The sequence below is a fragment of the Talaromyces rugulosus genome, chromosome II (assembly GCF_013368755.1).
Source record: "Talaromyces rugulosus chromosome II, complete sequence".
NCBI classification, from domain to species: domain Eukaryota; kingdom Fungi; phylum Ascomycota; class Eurotiomycetes; order Eurotiales; family Trichocomaceae; genus Talaromyces; species Talaromyces rugulosus.
In genome coordinates this window covers 6,345,925-6,363,508 of record NC_049562.1, presented here as the reverse complement: position 1 = coordinate 6,363,508, position 17,584 = coordinate 6,345,925, and the positions used below count along the sequence as shown (strand labels likewise).

Below are 17,584 nucleotides of genomic sequence, written 5' to 3'. Positions count from 1 at the left end.
ACCTGGGCATATAGCTATAGCCATCTGCATGTATCATGTGGTATCGTCCGTTAAGAAAAAGCAATCCAACCCTATCATTTCAACTCTCATTATTTCAATATTTTCCATCCTGTCTGTTCTGTCTACTCAGAACAGAGCGTGGTGGTTTCTAAATCTCATGCTCAGGCATCCTTAGTTTCGGCAGGAGCAGAGGATTCGGCACCGCTGGCCTCAATGTCCTCGCTGCTAGCAGCACGGCTCTTGCCGATACCTTTGATAGACAAAGCAAAGGACTCTTCCTCAAGGCCATACATGTAGAAGTAGTAACCACCTAGACAAAAAAATTAGTACATAGTATGCAGCTATCGGTGCAACCTATTACTCACCGCAGAAAAGACCTCCGCCAATGATGTTGCCAATCAGGGCCGGGATGATTCCCTTCCAGATATACAGACCGACAGAAATTCCAGGCGCATCGAGCCAGATGGCCATTGGGATAAAAGTCATGTTGGCGACAACGTGGTCAAAGCCGAGCGACACAAAGGCAAACACAGGCCACCAAATACCGATAACCTTGCTTGCGAGATCGCGTCCCTGGATGCCGAAAAAGCACGCCAAACAGACCAGCCAGTTGCAGCCAATGCCGCGCAGGAACACCTCGTGGAAGTCGGGGGTGACTTGCTTCTTGGTGGCAAACGTGATGACTTCACTCTTGTATGGGTCGGCAGAGAAGACGACGCCGTAGCCGAGAATGATGGAGACCATGAAGAGCGAACCGGCCAGGTTGCCCCAGAAGGTGACGAACCAGTGAAGGAGCATCTTGTACCAAGGTAGACGACGTTGCAGGGCGGCCACAGTGGTGTACTACACTCGTTAGTCTATTGAACACTGAAATGAATCCATCGAGTTAAACGCACCATGAAAGTACCAGTGCATAAATCGGCTCCGGTCAGAATTATCATGCACAAACCGTAGGGAAATACCAGTGCGCTAATCGTGCGGATCAGACCCGGGGCATTCTCCTGCCACCAAGGGGCAGTGTTGGTACTGAGGGCAGTGGCGCAGGCAAAGGCCAAAAGACATCCGGCAGAGACGGAGCTCAGGAAGACCTTGTCAAGGCGCATGTTTCCTTTGGCGGCTCCGGTCAAGCTGATGTACTCTACCACCTCGTAAGGGGTGAGGGCATTGACGGTAAAGGGGGTCGACATGATTGATTGTTTCGTCTTTCTCTTGTCTGACTTTCTGTCTGTCTTTCTGTCTGACTTTCTGTCTGTCTTTCTCTGTCTGTCTTTCTCTGTCTGTCTTGGCGCCTTCAGCTTGAGGATGTTGTTCGAGATTGAAAACAGATCAGCCAAGACAGGGATCACGCATCCTTTAAGTATTGACCCGGTGTCCCACAAAAGGCATTCTCGGCGCGAGTCCCTGCATGCTGCTCCTCCGACTGGCGAAAATGGGTCAGAGAGACAAGTTCATCACTAGTGATCAGCAACAGCACGAACTGATAAGCTTGTTGATCAAACCTTGTCTCCTGCTGTATGCCAGTGGAATACTCCGTAAATGGCATGGTAGTTGGCAATCTTAGTATTAATTGGCAAATTGCTATTAGCATTATTGCTTGGGATATTTCAGATAAGGGCTTTAGTCTCTGCATCCCCAGTCCTCCGAACAAATATAGACAAATTATTACCGGGGATAAGCCAATAGCAAGACACTGCCAGTCTTATCAGTCCTGATGCACGCAGGCGATCTCTCTGCCAAACAACTCCGCGGAGAAAGCCTTAAACAGCCCACAGTCCCGCATCGCGCGCCCAATGGCGTTATACTAAGCCGGATGCCAAGGCGCGATCGCATCTACATTTCCGGATTCGGCAATTTTCGATCTTCTGCTCTGATAAGAGCTGTTTCTCGCCAGTAGAATCTCAGCTTGCGCTGCTGCTTATTTCTGGTGTCAGCAAGAGCATCTTCGCAAGTTTGGTGTGATTTGTGTTATTGGTGAGCCTGTGCGAGCGTCAATGCGGACCCGGCAGCCTAATCCAGCCCAAGCTACTATCAATCGAGCTTCGGGAGTCCGAATTCGTCGTTACACACATGATTATTGATAGTGTTATATCTCCATTTCCACAGTTTCTGTGGCTTTGTCCCATCTCCAATGCTGCGTCGATCGACAGCCATAGCTGCTGTACTAGCTTTTCCCAAGTTTTTAGTCCTTGATCAAGCTTTTGGGACCCCCCCAAATTCGGGCTAACGCCGCTCATTAGATGCAGATACAGGACTTGGCAATCGCTATTAATACTATTGAGTAATGGGATAGATAAGAACTCATTTCATATTTTCGACAGACACTCAGCTCTCTTCCAAGCTCGTTTGTGTTGGTGAAGGTATACCCTTCGCTCTTTATCTCCAACTGACCCACTTCTCGAGTACTCCTAAAGGGTATTAAGAGCCACTACTACTCCGTACTGAGCTGTTTGCACAATGGGATAATGTGCTGTCTTTGAAATTGTTCTTCTCAGATTGGTCCCATACATCTTGCATCAGGCGGGGACCGCGGGCTGGCCATAGCTCCCTATAAACGAGTTCGTTCCCACTTCAATCAGCAGGCCGCTAAACCTACAATGTAAATAGGCGCGTCGTACCGGAAATGAGATTTCCGAGAAGAAACTACTACGACTCCATCTTCTTTCAAACCCGAGTCTTGGTTAACCTATTTCGCACTAGGAAGTACAGCGGCCCAATGGCCGCGTAGTACATGTATTTCATGAAATGCTTTTGTTTTGAATACATTAATATTGCACTACATGCTTCTCATTGGTTTACTCTTTCAGCATGTTACTTGCAGCGATTTCCTTTAATTGGATTTTCCCTGCTAGCACATGAAACCGACCTTTAATTACTTTTCACATTTATAGCAGTAAAATCACCAATATATACCATATAAGTTCCGTTGTTTCATATTCGGATAAACATTCTTATATTTAAGATATTACTCTATGAAAAATTGAATATATTAAATACAATTTTTGACTTCAAGTACCCCGAGAGAGCACTTGGGGTTACTGAGTCATGTGTTCTGTGACAAACCCCCGGCTAGTCATGCCGATGAATCATGCACCCAACCCAGTGCTAGTGACAAACACCTCATAAACCCATACGACCAACACTAGAACCTCACCAATCAAATTCGTAGTAGTATATATCACAGTAACATCAATTGATGCAAATTGTTTTGGCGAGATATTAAGTGACTAATATTTTTGGTATCGAATAGGTAGGAGTCACCAATTCAGCTATAAAATTGACTCATCAATGACACATTTTCAACAGCATGAGGCGTTTTATTGAGTCAAACGGAAAGTATATAAACAACGCAAAGGGTCATCGCTATTGTATTCTTCTTCTTTTCTATTTATCCTTCTACGTTGAATCGAGACTGGCTCAACGATTTTTTGAAGTTTAATTTTTATTTTGCTACTCCTTACCTCTCCCAAGTTAAGTCGTCAGGCTTATAAACCAATATGTCGCCAAACAAAGCTACCGCCAAGGACGAAGAAAAGGCAGATCCTCCACAGAGAATATCAAAGGAAATAAGCATTCTCCTTCGTTGGCGCAAACTGGTTGATGATTGCAAATCTACTGCCGGATCTGCCAACAAGCCCGAACGCACTACCTTGCTCCCACAGCTTGATGAAAGAATGGTTCATTAGGTTTCCATTGGGTATTCTTCCTTGTAGCATATTTTAACTTTAACTATAGAACGAAATCAACGATAAATTGGACGGACAGGAGGATAAGATCGGAGCTATAATTGAATATCCCTTAGGTGGAGACGTAAGCATTGCACCACCAAGAACATTCCATCTAGCCTGCATGTATTGAAATGAAGAAACACTGAGCTAACTCCTAATCAGAAAGAAGCGGACAGAATCAAGTTATTCTTCTGTGCACAATGTATTCTATCAACGGAAATACGAGAAAATTGGAGGATTATTTGGGCCATTGACTATTTGAATTGGTTAGCTGGCCAAGACGTCACTGATAACGATCTCCTATCGTATGAGGAAGGATTTAGGGAAGATGAAAGATGGCCTATCTGTTATCTCATTAAGGAGACTGAGAAAACGGCTACACGGTGCAAAAAAGAGGATAAAATCCTTGATTTTGAAAGGTGGCTACATCAGCAGTCAATTTTTTGTGGACATATCGCGTTCAAGCTTGAGTCTCTATACGGCTATCTCGTCAAAACTCACTGGAGAGCCGAAACTGATGAAGAAAAGGAAGGATTGATTGCGAAATTCGGCCAGGTAGGAGGACTGCTTTTTGATGAGGCGGCCCGAGCAAATAGAGGAGAACTGAGCAATATTGCGTTGAGATCGAGGGAAAGGTCTGACGGAAAAATTGCTGCGACGTCATCTGAGATTATTTTTGAGATATCCAAACGAATCGAACCCAGTGGTGTGTTGTCGTGGAAACTCTGCTTACCTCCCGGGTTTTTGGAGTGTTGTTCACCTTCTCTTGGTCTATAATTCTATCTCTGGCGTTACTCTCTTGGAGACTTTTAGTATGGGTTGGCATATATTCAACAATATGCTTGTGCGAGTCCAGATCGCACCCAGCGACATTGAGATTTCAGTGTTCACTTGAAACCCTTGATGCTGCCCTTATCGACCTTCAACTCCGGGTCAATGGTGATATACTCTACATATGCCATTGGACGGTGTTTGTTCTTTCTTTCTTTTCCTTTGTTTCTTTTTCCTTTTCTCTCGGCTCTCCTCTGATTGTTTTTGTGTGTGTGTGTGTATTTTCATGTACCAATTAGCCACATATATAATTTACTTTTCATTTACATTCCACTTGTAGCATGTGTCATTTTTATTCACTTACCCTAAAAATGAATTAAATGTTCCATACACATCGTACGAGTATCCATTATAGACTATCTAAAAGTTTTAAAAGAATGGGTGATGCACCAGTGATGACCTACTTGGAAGCGGATCGGGCAGTTTCGTGATCCTCAATCAAGACAGACTTGAGATGGCACAACCCGAGATGAATTCATATAACCCACTGTCACAAAATTAGCCTGCATGTCACTACTTGCGTGCTAAATGCAGAAAAGAAAGGTTCTTAGATAAAGCAACTAGGAATATAATATAGAATATCAAATTATTATATTAATATTAAAGTTTTGTAAAATTTAGTAATCATATATGTAGACTTTTATAGTCTTAGAAAGAGCTTCCCCTTCCATTATATATTATATAGCAGTCATACATGTAGTTATAGATATGTAGGCGTTTTTTATTCTTTTCTTTTCTTTTTTTCAAAAAATCGGAAATTTATTACTGCGATAGAATTTTTATTGAGCCGCACAAGCTCGGGTCAACTTGGCCATTGAGTTTACATCCTTTCTAGTATGCTCTAATATTGTTATACCCAGCCTACCGATCCCTGCATCGACCTGGAGCCTCCATCGAATAAAAAGATTGAGGCGCCAATGAGGCTTGGAAGAAGCAATTGCTGTTCATCGATTTAAGAAAACATTCATATGTCATACAATACGTGTATTGGTAAAGCGGGCTGGAATTTCTTGTCATCTTCCTACGAAGCGCTTCGCTTTGCAGCTTGAATATTCTAATTTTACTCATGACCGTGAATTTTCAACCAATTAAGGCCCAGAATATCAAAACAAGCATCTCAGATCTCTTCTAACCGAGTTAGTTGTCTGTGCATTGTGCTGAAAGGCAATGGAGTGCACTTGTACATGTCTATATTCTACAGAATGCCCCTGCTTTTTGCTGTTTTACCTACACATACCTGGGACATGGATCATTTGTTCTATTACAAATTGTTCTGAGAGAAAAGGGGCCATTATTTTAAAATATGCGTCCTCCGTAACCTTTGCTATACTGCAAGCAGAAATAAATGCGTGCTGTTGGGAAGCTTTGAACCTTAAAGAGTCGACTAACGAAGTGGCGTCAACACCATGGTCCCTATCCATCTAATTTGGGTGCAAGAACTTGTATTCGCCACCAGGCACAGCCTGCAATCCAACACCACAAGGCCTGTACTCAATTCTAATGGCCAAAGAGAGATGGTTTTTATCCCGATCAACTCACCTGAAAATGGAGTGCACTGACTTTGATCCGCCACCAACGGCGAAAATTTTCGATATTTCCGCAAATGATGCAATGACGCGATTGCCAAAATGCAGGCTGGAAACCTGATAGTTCTCTTTGCCTCCAGCTGGTGCGCGGGGTAGTGCTAATTGGAATGCATGCCGGGCCAACGACTGATGTCCGCGATGAAGTGATGTTGAAGCTGGATGTCACCATTGCTTGGCAACACGCGCGCCAAGAGCCTCCGCTCCGCCAAGGCGCCCATCTTTACCTTAATAGCGCTGCCGTTCTTCCCCTGGTTCGAGTCAGTCTACGGGTGGATCGATATTTTGCCAGCAAGAACAATAATGATATGTGACTAATCCTACGTATATGCATTGAGTTTTCCCGTCTGTCCTATGTTTACCCCCGTAGTTGTGCCTTGTACGGGTAGACGAACAGTTCAAAGGAAAGCTTCAATGTTCACCCAGTGAACCTTTGGGACAGCATTATAGAAATATTGGTAATTGGGCCATAATATCGAATCAACAACTTTTAGGTACCTGTAAAGCGTCCCCTGCATAGCACGGACCCTATCGGTTCGTGTAAAAAATTTCCTTGTGCCTCAATGCAAGCTACCATTAAGCGTTGATTGCGCGACTACTCTATCATATGGCGTTTGGGATCCCTCGTTGGCCTGCTATATGTTGGCGAGGTCTCGATCTACGGGGCTTCCTGTTTTCCGTAGCTTTCATGGTAGAAATATGGAATACCTTGCCCTGTTAGACACTTCAAGTACTTTAATAGACGTTGAAAACCCTAGTTGCAAAGTATTAGGTTTCCCTCTACTAGAACCACCATGATAATTCCTAGTTGAAGATATGCCTGGAAAAGGGTCCAGGATAAATTTACACTAAAAAGGGAAGATAGATCGTACTACTAGTTCTAGGTTTGCTCTAGATGGCATAGGCAGATTTCAAACTCGATTTAGACCATATGACATAAAATATAGAGTTTGTTCAGTTATACTAATTTAACCCAAAGACTCGCCCGTGGGGACCTGAGGCTGAGGACCAATGTATGAGTCTCTCGCGTCTCCATTCGGCGGAGCTAATGGTAGGACTATAATACTCAGTCAAGGCATGTGGCGCCATGCGGCACCGACCTAACCATTTGTGTTTAATAATTTCGGCGACTTCGGGGTTCATGATGCTCATATTTGGGAGCATTGCAGATCCTAAGGACCATGCATGTATTAAGATAGCCAAGAATGATGATGTCTTGTTTGTCCATCGCATAAACTCATCTCTTGCGTGCTCCCGAGACTCACCCTTGGAAAATTAGTTCCGCGTTCAATTTTTCTTTCTTTCCAATAGTCTGTGTTTATGTAACAAGGATATCTTAGCTCGACTTCAAGCTATGTCTGCCTTGAAAGTTCTGTGGCCTTTCCCCCTGAGGCCACATATAAATCAAATTAATAAAGGGAGTTTTGTAAGAATATCATATTGTACAGTACCTCCTCTACCTGTATTGCATCTCATATGCGTTTAACATGCCCAGAAAATCCGAAAGGTAATTGAGCCTGATGTTGATCAGCCTCCTAGTGCGCTTTGGGCCATTGAGACAAAATGAGTAACCAAAGAGCAGATCTACTCATATTCGAATAAGGCGTGATTCTTTTTCATTAGTTGATATTGACCAGCCGTGCATGCATTTCATGTTCGTATATGTATATTTCCGCTTGTATCGACCCCCACGGGTTCTAGAGGCGATGGCCATAATACATAATCCTCTTGCATTAGCTTCATCTCAGCAGGTAGCACGGTTCTCGTCGGGAAAACAAAATTCCCATTGGCTACCCTCGCTAACAGCGGATTATTTGACTTTCTGCCAAGGTATAACCCTTTTTTTTTGTGAAGTTGTATTGTAGTCCACCTGACGATCATGATTATAGTCTTCTTTAGTGTTTGAATGGGCTGAACTATCGTTTTTCGTCATTGAATGACATGATGTACCTGATGGATTGCGAATTGGCGACAATTCGTAGATGGGAAGACTCATGAGAGGTAGGACGGGGGGATTCGAAAAGCATATATAGTGAGAAGAATTACCTCAAATGTGCTCATGTTGATCCAACAACTCACAGTGTCCTGTTCAAACTAGAGCACATTTTCTGTATTCAATTTCTGGTTTAGAAAGAGACACGATGGCTGGCATTTTGATCAGCGCCCTGGCGCTTGCTCCCCTCTCTCAAGCTATTTCGATTCCTTCTCTCCCTCCCAAGATCCAGGGTGTGACGACTCCTCTGATCCAACCTCTTTACGATCTTCTTCCGGCATTGCCAATCTTACAGGCGCCTTTGCCACCTCTTGACAGCCCTGCTTTCACCCCCAGTAACATTAAGCCTAAGAAGGTTGGTTACTACTGGGTTGGAGCTGGAGACAAGGAGCATGCCGATTTTCTGGCAACTTACAGTCTGGATGATGTGTGTACCATAAACCCATGTTAGACCTTCTAGCAGCTAACATCTGTAGGACACCTTTGGTACACTCATCTATGTGACCGACGTCCCCACCAGTGGTAACGATCCTCACCATATTGGTGTCTCTAGCGATGGACAGACCATTGTCGGCGGTGGTCTTCTCTCGCTGTTGAAGCTTCAAGACACAGCCTACTATTTTGATGTCTCCAACCCTTACCGCCCGGCGTTCAAGAAGAGCAACAGTGCTCTTCTTTCGTCCATTGCTGATGAAATCCGTCCCAAGCCTGACGGGTAAGTTGGTCTTGCTTATACTGTAGTGTCTTCAGATACAGAACTAACAAGTAGAGTAGCGGGTTCTTTATCACCTACATGGGATGTAAGTGTAGTCGAGAAATCTCATACCACAACATTGATGCTAATATTTTCTTTTTTAGCTGCTCTCGGTACCTCCCCTGGCAGACTCGTTGAAACAGATGCCGACTTCAACATCATTCACGAATGGCCAGAAGATGTGGAAGGAACTCTTGGTATCTTGGCCGAGCAGTTCTCTCCGCACGGTATCAGTATCGACTGGGACCGCAACTACATCCTGACTTCTGACTTCGTTGTTCCTTTGTCAATCTTGAAACCTAGCACTGGTGTTATTCGCGCCCAGACCCTTCGCCTCTGGAATCTGGAGTCTCGCACTATCATCAGTACTATTACCATCCCTGGTGTAAGTTTACTACTAAGTCAAGGTTTAGAATGCTGTCTAACCATGGGTATAGGGTTCCGGTATCCAAGATGTGAAGTTCATCCCTGGAAACCCTGAAGGTGCTGCTATCGCCGCTACCGTGGGTAGTGCACAACTCTGGGTCATCTATCCTGGCCGCAAGGATTCCAACGGCAACCAGGGTGTCGCCGAGCTCATCTACGATTTCGGCGACACGATCCGCGCGACTAACCCTATTGCTAGCTAGTACGTTCATCCAAACACCCTTGAAAAAAATTGTGCATATGATGCTAACATGTACTTATTTAGCTCTGATATTACTCAGGATGGCAAGTACATCTACGTTACCCTTACGTCGGCCAACCACGTTGCCGCTCTGGACATTAGTGATCTCACCAACCCCAAGCGTCTCGATGACCCTGATGAGGTTCACCCTATCGTTGGTCCTCACTACATCAAGGTCACCCCTGACCAGAAGCACATTGTCGTCACCGACTACTTCGTGCAGACCGGCGAGATCGGTATTGTCAACGTTCCCGCCGATTTCAAGGCGCAATACATCGACATCAACGACGACGGCAGCATCTCCTTCAACCGTTCCATCAACTTCAGCCAGGAATTCGAGAACCGTGGCGGTGGCAAGCCTCACTCTGCCCTTGTTTTCGATTTCACTGACCCAGAGCACCCTCTGTACTATTAAACGTACTTTGAGGAGATTCTTACGGGCCGAGATGTTTTAAGAGATTATACGTTCAAATTTACAGGGCGTTTGCAGTCTATTGCTGCTATTGGGTATATTTTACGCCCTGATCTCCTAATACCACCTCTGAGCTATGGTTCCTTGTCCTTATGGAGAGGTACCAATTCTATTTTCTTAACATATAATGCTAATTACATCAATAAATACGGGCGCTTCCTTGCTTGTCTCAACCTATTTGGATCATCCCATTAGTTGAAACATTGAAGGAGCATCATACTGTTGTCTTGATTATTATTCCCCAGGTGTAACCAATTTCCATGTACTTAGAAATAATACACTGCTTGTTTTCCTTCATATTAAGATGTCTACACTTTTAATTTTTAACTCTCTTTTTTTGTGGTCATCATCTTTTGTCGCTCTTAACGAATTTGTACTCCAAGACTCGATGTGACCCTCGTCACAGAATACTTGAAAGCTTCGAGTAAAAGAATACTACTATTTTTGATCAATGATGACATCGCCATCAAATAGTGATTTTAGTCTTGTCTGCGGTGTCTCTCTTTTAACTTCAATTTCCGTCACAATTTCGGACAGCCGTAACTCTCTTGTATCCAGCCATCACCACCCTCCATTTAGACTCCAATATCCAGCCAAGTTTAGTGTTGGGCATAGTATTTTTTGTTAGTAATAATGCAACTCTACCACTTTCATGTCCATCAAATTGTGATTCGATCAGATAGGGTCATTCCATCTCTTACACCTGTTAAGTGGTGCCATACTACACAATCTTTTAATAAAACACCAGCGCTCCTGAAAGAACTCCACACCTTAAACGGATACAAATAAATCCATAAATGATTATCCAGCCGTTCTTCCAATCCAAAGATTATCAATAGAAGTACCATATCAGTAAAACACCAAAAGACTTATAGAAGATTCAATAATAATACCACCTCCATATCAGTCTTAAAAGGAGAGAATTTAGATGCCGGAAAGACGAACTATTCCGTATTGATAAATCAATTGATTGGAGTGTTCACTATATCTAGCTACTAGATTGTTAAATCTTGTTTACGTAGTCACATGGAAGACGATATTCTCGCCGGAATGTATGACTGATGATGTGTCTTATAAACCAAGGGAAATCCCATATCCTATCAAGATGGAATTCCACTTGTAGCGAGATGCTTTAAAAATGTCGAGTTCTCTCAGTTTATTTGCAGGGATTAGATTTATCATACCACATGAAGTAGGCTGCCGTTGTAGCGTTGACGTCCTTTTGGTCTTGTGGCCTGGAAGATGAAGGTGAAGTGGTCGCCACATCCCTTGCCTAGAGAATATCCGGCTATCCGCCGTCCATGTCATAATTTCTTGTTAAAGCTAGCCTTCTCAGCCACTGAAAAAAATCTTTCATCACAGGGAGAATCGGATTAAAATTAATGCTGTATAGAATTTTGCCACCTAGTAATATTCATATACAGTATTAATGGTGTAAAGTCATGCAATCGGTTCCTCAACTTTCCTCAACTTCTCAGAACGTTTTAGGCCTATTAAGTAACTCTATCAATATCAGTATGTGTCCATCACAAGATATCGAATATTTTCATAAACTTCTTACTTCGGATGAAATAACCCAACTCTGCGACCAATTTCATACGATTTGGTCACGTAACAAGCAAGTCATGTGGAGCGGCATTCCTCGTGCAACAGCACAGGAATGGGCGGATCATCATCAAATGCAAACATTGACGACAGCAATGGGGCCATTGATGATTCATGATCATCCGAATTGCTTATATAGCTCAAAATCTAAGTTAAAATGGAGCAAATACATGCAAGGCGCGTCCGCACTTTTCGCTTATCACATTGCTCTAGAAGGGGACACTGTCACGGTCCTTACACCACCTCCTCCCGAGAGATTTAACCCGTTTGGAGAGACCAATTATCAGGCAATCGAAGAACCCATATTAAAGGGCAGAGCCGGGGCTAGTAGTGTTTCACAAATTGAGCTGGTACATCCAACAGTAACCGGCGCTCAGGACTTCCACTACCAATTCTGGCCCGTGGACGAAGCTGATGATTGGGATTCTCGGTTTGGAAACTTAGCTCCGCAACAGCAAAACTGGAGACATCCGAGGAAAAAACGCTGGAAATTATAGCAAACCAGCTGAGCTGATCATAAGGTTCGCAGTGATCCATCATGCTTATAGTCGATACGCTACGCACTCGCTGCCTTAGACAACGCTCAGGCTTCATGGTTTCAGGTTTCAAAAATATTCATTTGTGGCTACTCGAAGTTCTTCATCACGAAATTGACTAAGTAAAAGTGTGGAAGTCGCGGTTATTTAATGTATCCTAAATGATTTTAGTAACTTCACCAATTTCTCCAGATTATCTTCTTAGCAGCTTACCTTAGATGCGAAATAAAAGGATGTGATCTCATCTAGAGAAAACTCTCGCGTACTTTCTAACCAAACTTTGTTAATTTTCTTAATGCACAAGGCAGAATCAATGCTTACTGTAGCCATAAATGAACATTTTCGAAACCTGGATAATGAAAGTGTGGCAATGCGTCTGGCACTGAGGCGGGATAATGCGGGGACACTCGGTGTAATGTTAATCCTAACCCTGCCTTGTAACCTCAGGTTTATATTTGTTACGATTGCCAATCTAGAAGATGTTAGTATAATTTTGGAATTGGAATAAAACGTTGATATAGACAACACCTTAGAAACTTGGATAGGGAAGGTATTGCTGGTCATATTAAATAAAATAAATGGCTTTCGTAGAAAGCCATTATTATTGGGCGCAGTACCACGGATGTTTACGGACGCTATCGGGTACCCTCGGATATTTCACACCTCGATAAAAGGTGTGGTGAAGGCAATTATCATTTTATTCAATCGTCATATTTATAATCCTGATAACTTGAATCTTCTTCCCCGCGGCCAATCTACCAAATAATGTTTCGCGTCGCCGCGGCACAGACTAGACCGCGCCCTCACTCGCTCCTGCATTATATCTCAGTTTCAGCTTCGTTGCACATTAGCTCAACACAAGGAGCAAAAATGGCATTAGCACCCATCCGTGCTGTCTCCTTTCCAAGTGAAAGCAAGTTGGCATCGTCTTATAAATCAGCTTATTTTGTTGATGCATATGCTGTATCGCTTCCAGTACACAAGTCTGGAGAATACAGACCGAATGCCCTCGCCCGGACCTTTTTTTCGGAGTCACCTACCTGGTTCTCAGTGTTGATGTGGATTAGAGATCGAGTTATGGCGCTTTTTGGCGTGAAGCGCTCCACAGAGATACAAGCAGCTGCGCAGAAAAAGGGCATCGATACTATTGGATTTTTCCCTGTCATCTCACTCACGGAGAACGAGGTTATCGTGGGAGAGACTGACAGTCATCTCAACTTTCAAACTTCAATTTTGATACGGGAAGGTCGGCATATTGCAACAGGGTATATTGAAGATAATACAAAAGGGAAGGAGATGGTTGTGACAACAGTGGTTCATTGTCATGGGCTATTTGGGAAGGTCTACATTGTAATCATTAAAGTCTTTCATGCCATGATCATCAAGCATAGTTTAAGGAGGATGCCAAGTAGAATTACAAGGGATAATCATTAGCTTGAGCCAATTTATTGGCCTTCGTTGAAAGTAGTACCATTAAAGCATCATGCTGGTGCCCCACTTCAGCATAGAAGTTGCCGGTCCGGCCAATCCCAGGGCAGGCAAGGGGAAACTTGCCAATCAGATTGCCAGGCCCCGCACACTAGTCCATAGATAGAATAGACGCTGTTAAATTCTAGATTTAGACTAGCGTGCCAAGAACCGCGATAAGAGATAAGCCTAAGTTCCTGATCTGACAACACACAAAACACTCATCAAGCGGTCGATTTCTACTGCAAACATTCAGGTGAACAGGATGCTATATATACTTGAGTAGATTTATCTTGATATTAGCAGCACCCTGCTGGAAGGTTGCGCAATTGATGTGGTCGTGTTATCTACACATCTCGGACTTGCCGGATCTGATTGATAATCGTTGTTTTTTTCCGGGCTATATCAATCGATAACCATTGTTCTTTTGGATACCTTCTCGCAGAATCTGTGATTCTTATTCAAAATGACTATAGAGATAGAAGCCCAACAGACACTCTCGTCTGAAGCAACCCCTTTGCTTGCAGATACCAACGCCGCGGGAACACCAGCTCCTGACCACGATGCAAACGATACAGCAGAAACAGTTCTTTCTCCGGCGCGCGCAGGAGTTGTCGGGGTCGCACTCTCAATTTCTATGCTTATTCAAGGTACTCGTCAGCCGGTTGATAGTGCGGAAATATTGTCTAACTGGTAAATACAGCCACAAATATGACCATGGTCACGACCTCGCAATCGGCCATTGCAGCCGATCTAGATGCTTTCTCTAGCGCAACATGGCTTACAGCCTCCTTTCTGGTATGTTTTATTACAAGTTTGTGGGAAGAAATATAACTAATATTTTACTTTAATTAGATCGCGGTAGCCAGCGTTACTCCCCTTGGCGGCCGGCTTTGCCAAATCTTCTCTTTGCGCAACTTGATAGCCACAAGCAATGTTATAGCATCAGTTGGCCTATTATTAACTGCTAGTGCTAGGACACTTCCAGTCTTTCTCCTTGGCCGTGTTCTCACTGGGTGCGGAGGCGCAGGGATATACTCAACTCAGGCCATTCTTGTGCTCGAGTTGTCTTCGAAGAAACGCCGTGGTCTATTTCTAGGCATTGTTGCTTCTATATTCACTACTGGTCTGGCCGGAGGGGCTGTTCTGGCGGGTGCCGTTACTCCAAAATACGGATGGGTTCGTTTCTTCTTTGGACTTCTGGGTATTACTCGACCTTTTCTAACATGTCAAACATAAAGCGAGTGATATACTATATCCAATCACCGCTCGCCTTACTTGCTGCCCCGGCCATTTATCTTGGAATTCCATCAAAACCCAGAGCAGAAGACACGGGTAATGAACGATCGAGCAAACTTGCTCGACTGGACTACCTGGGTATTGTGACACTAGTAAGTCTTGCACATATTTTATTTCACCGCGTACTAATCTATTTGATACCAAACTAGACCGCCGCAAATGTGTTATTTCTTTACTCTGTCTCTAGCAATACCATTCCTTATTCGCTCGTTCTTGTCTCGGTTGTCTTATTCGTCGTCTTTTTCTTCATCGAATCATCCCCTTTATTGGCAGCCGAGCCAATCATTCCAATTTCCCTAATTCGCTCTCGAGGGGTCTTACTCACGTGCCTCTCGTCATTGGGAATGATGATGTCTCGCTGGGCGATAGTCATCTATACGCCTGTCTATGGGATCGCTGTTCGAGGCTGGGGTCCTGCAGAAGCAGGCATGATTTTGATTCCTACAAACCTTGGCTTTGGTCTGGGAGGGTTGGTCGTCGGGTGGATTCACATCCGCAAAGTGACCAGTTACTATACGTATGAACTTTTTTTTATTTGTTGATATTGTGGTTATCCTGACAGTTCTCAGATCATGCCTGGTCATTTTCGCCATCTTCATCGCAAGCTTCCTGATGATCGCTCTCCTCTCAACTACAAACTCGCCAGTATTCCTCTTCTTCTTTGCCGTCTTCTGCAACGGCTTCTGTGCCGGTGCGCTTCTTAATTATACCCTGTCTCACGTCCTACATCTTACCCTTCCCTCCACGCATTTTATTGTCACCAGCCTAGTGGCGACTTTCCGCTCTTTTGCTGGTAGTTTTGGATCTGCAGTTGGTGGCGGAATCTTTTCACGCGTATTGAAGAGCCACCTAGAGGCAGGTTTCAATGATCACGATAGCTATAACAGCTTATACAATAACAACAACGACCTCATTAGAGAGCTTCTGGGCAGCCCGGCTTTAGTTTGGAAGCTAGAGGGATACGAAAGAGAGGTTGCAGTCGCGGCATATCAGAGTGCCCTTAGAACTACTTTTTTCGCGGCTTTTTGTTTGGTCACGGTCATGGCGTTGTTGCAAGCGGGGACTGGCTGGAAAGCTCCGGTTGACGTGAACAAGGTTGAAAATCAGGATGCACAGGACTCTTCAGATGGCGATATCGTTAGAGAATAATTTAGAGTTTACTTTGTGTATATAGAACGACGGGGCCTAGGGTTTGGCCCTCTGCCAGCTAATCAAGCTAGATATTACAGCAACTGGACTATCAACTGGGATTTAATAAGATTTTTATTAAAAATATATCGTGCATATTATTTTATTTTCAATACTCCGAGTCAAATGCCGAACATATTGGCTCCCATAGGGCCGGAAAGAGACTTCCCGCGGGATTTCCTCAAGGAGCAAGCAGTAACCGGTCTACAAATTCAAAGCAAGATATTACATGAAGGCTAGTGATATTTTAGTTTACGATTTTCAACAAATAGGTATCTATTCGTCAATTCCACAAGGCAGTTAAGGGATATTGGTCCGAAATGCAATCATCAAAAGCGCAGAGCCAAGAGGCTGCCCGACCCGCGAGTAAAGAAAAGGTATTCCAAGATGCCTTGTCCCATATTCACCTCCCAGAAAAAAAGAAACTGATAGTTCTAATATGCAAGACCTATTTATCACCGGCAGTTTCTTTAATAGCGGGTGGTGTCGCCGGAAGCGTCGAAGCAACTTGTACAGTAAGATCCCCTATTAACCGCTAGCAAGAGATAAATTCACTTATCATTATCATTGTTTTTGAGCAAGTAGTATCCCTTTGAGTTTGCCAAAACCAGACTCCAGCTTCGTGCTACTTCTTCATCAATAACAACCACCAATCCACTCGCTTTAATTCACAATATTGTCCGGACAGAGGGTATCTCGGCTCTTTATACGGGATGCTCGACACTAGTTTTGGGGACTGCTTTCAAAGCCTCGGTTCGGTTTCTTACATTTGATTCTATCAAAAACGCGCTGGCAGATGATAAGGGAAACTTGTCCAAACCGCTGGGAATTCTAGCGGGGATGATGGCTGGATGTGTGGAGAGTATTGTTGCGGTGACGCCGACTGAACGGATCAAAACGGCGCTGTATGTGCAGTTTCTACATACACTACTTCAAAAATAGCAGCAACTGTGCTAATTCTATTTATATAGAATTGACGACGCCAAAGGGCTTCGGCGGTTTCGCTCTGCGACACATGGTGTTCAGCTCTTGGTTCGTGAGCAAGGGCTGGCTGGTCTTTATCAAGGATTGGTCCCTACCACTATCAAACAGTCTGCCACATCTGCTGTGCGCATGGGATCATACAATATCCTCAAAGAGACGGCCAAGCAAAATCAAGTGCAGTTGAATGGAATCACCACGTTTGGTATTGGATCGCTTGCGGGTATTATTACGGTCTATGCAACCCAGCCTTTTGATACGATCAAGACGCGCGTTCAGGGAACCGAGCGTGCTTCCATTAAAGATGCTATTTTTGGTGTCTATCGAGAATCAGGTGCCAGGGGATTCTGGAAGGGAAGTACTATGAGGCTAGGACGACTAGTTCTTAGTGGTGGCATAGTCTTTTCGGTCTACGAACAGGTTGCGGGTTTGTTGTCTTCTGCTGTAAACAAAACTGTTTTGTAGACTATCGAATTCATTAGA

General features: G+C 44.0%; 6 protein-coding genes across 6 annotated transcripts; 5 read left to right on the top strand and 1 right to left on the bottom strand.

Moving 5' to 3' along the window:
- Window positions 1-161: 161 nt before the first annotated feature.
- TRUGW13939_04687 (uncharacterized protein) lies at window positions 162-1,187 on the bottom strand (the record flags this gene model as incomplete). Its single annotated transcript, XM_035487854.1, has 3 exons — window positions 162-310; window positions 366-843; window positions 897-1,187. The coding sequence occupies 3 exons, from the start codon at window positions 1,185-1,187 to the stop codon at window positions 162-164; spliced, it is 918 nt and encodes a 305-aa protein (XP_035343747.1).
- A 2,307-nt stretch (window positions 1,188-3,494) lies between these two features.
- Window positions 3,495-4,502, top strand: TRUGW13939_04686 (uncharacterized protein; the record flags this gene model as incomplete). The annotated part of the gene is made up of 3 exons (XM_035487853.1): window positions 3,495-3,674; window positions 3,733-3,807; window positions 3,888-4,502. 3 exons carry the CDS (start codon window positions 3,495-3,497, stop codon window positions 4,500-4,502), a joined length of 870 nt encoding a protein of 289 aa, XP_035343746.1.
- A 3,778-nt stretch (window positions 4,503-8,280) lies between these two features.
- On the top strand, window positions 8,281-9,968 carry TRUGW13939_04685 (uncharacterized protein; the record flags this gene model as incomplete). The annotated part of the gene is made up of 6 exons (XM_035487852.1): window positions 8,281-8,559; window positions 8,609-8,847; window positions 8,907-8,932; window positions 8,991-9,271; window positions 9,324-9,514; window positions 9,578-9,968. 6 exons carry the CDS (start codon window positions 8,281-8,283, stop codon window positions 9,966-9,968), a joined length of 1,407 nt encoding a protein of 468 aa, XP_035343745.1.
- Window positions 9,969-11,650: 1,682 nt separating this feature from the next.
- On the top strand, window positions 11,651-12,127 carry TRUGW13939_04684 (uncharacterized protein; the record flags this gene model as incomplete). The annotated part of the gene is made up of 1 exon (XM_035487851.1): window positions 11,651-12,127. The coding sequence occupies one exon, from the start codon at window positions 11,651-11,653 to the stop codon at window positions 12,125-12,127; it is 477 nt and encodes a 158-aa protein (XP_035343744.1).
- A 1,972-nt stretch (window positions 12,128-14,099) lies between these two features.
- Window positions 14,100-16,081, top strand: TRUGW13939_04683 (uncharacterized protein; the record flags this gene model as incomplete). The annotated part of the gene is made up of 6 exons (XM_035487850.1): window positions 14,100-14,283; window positions 14,337-14,431; window positions 14,489-14,812; window positions 14,875-15,024; window positions 15,082-15,449; window positions 15,502-16,081. The coding sequence occupies 6 exons, from the start codon at window positions 14,100-14,102 to the stop codon at window positions 16,079-16,081; spliced, it is 1,701 nt and encodes a 566-aa protein (XP_035343743.1).
- A 359-nt stretch (window positions 16,082-16,440) lies between these two features.
- On the top strand, window positions 16,441-17,566 carry TRUGW13939_04682 (uncharacterized protein; the record flags this gene model as incomplete). Its single annotated transcript, XM_035487849.1, has 4 exons — window positions 16,441-16,497; window positions 16,567-16,635; window positions 16,706-17,025; window positions 17,092-17,566. 4 exons carry the CDS (start codon window positions 16,441-16,443, stop codon window positions 17,564-17,566), a joined length of 921 nt encoding a protein of 306 aa, XP_035343742.1.
- Between the last annotated feature and the right edge of the window lie 18 nt (window positions 17,567-17,584).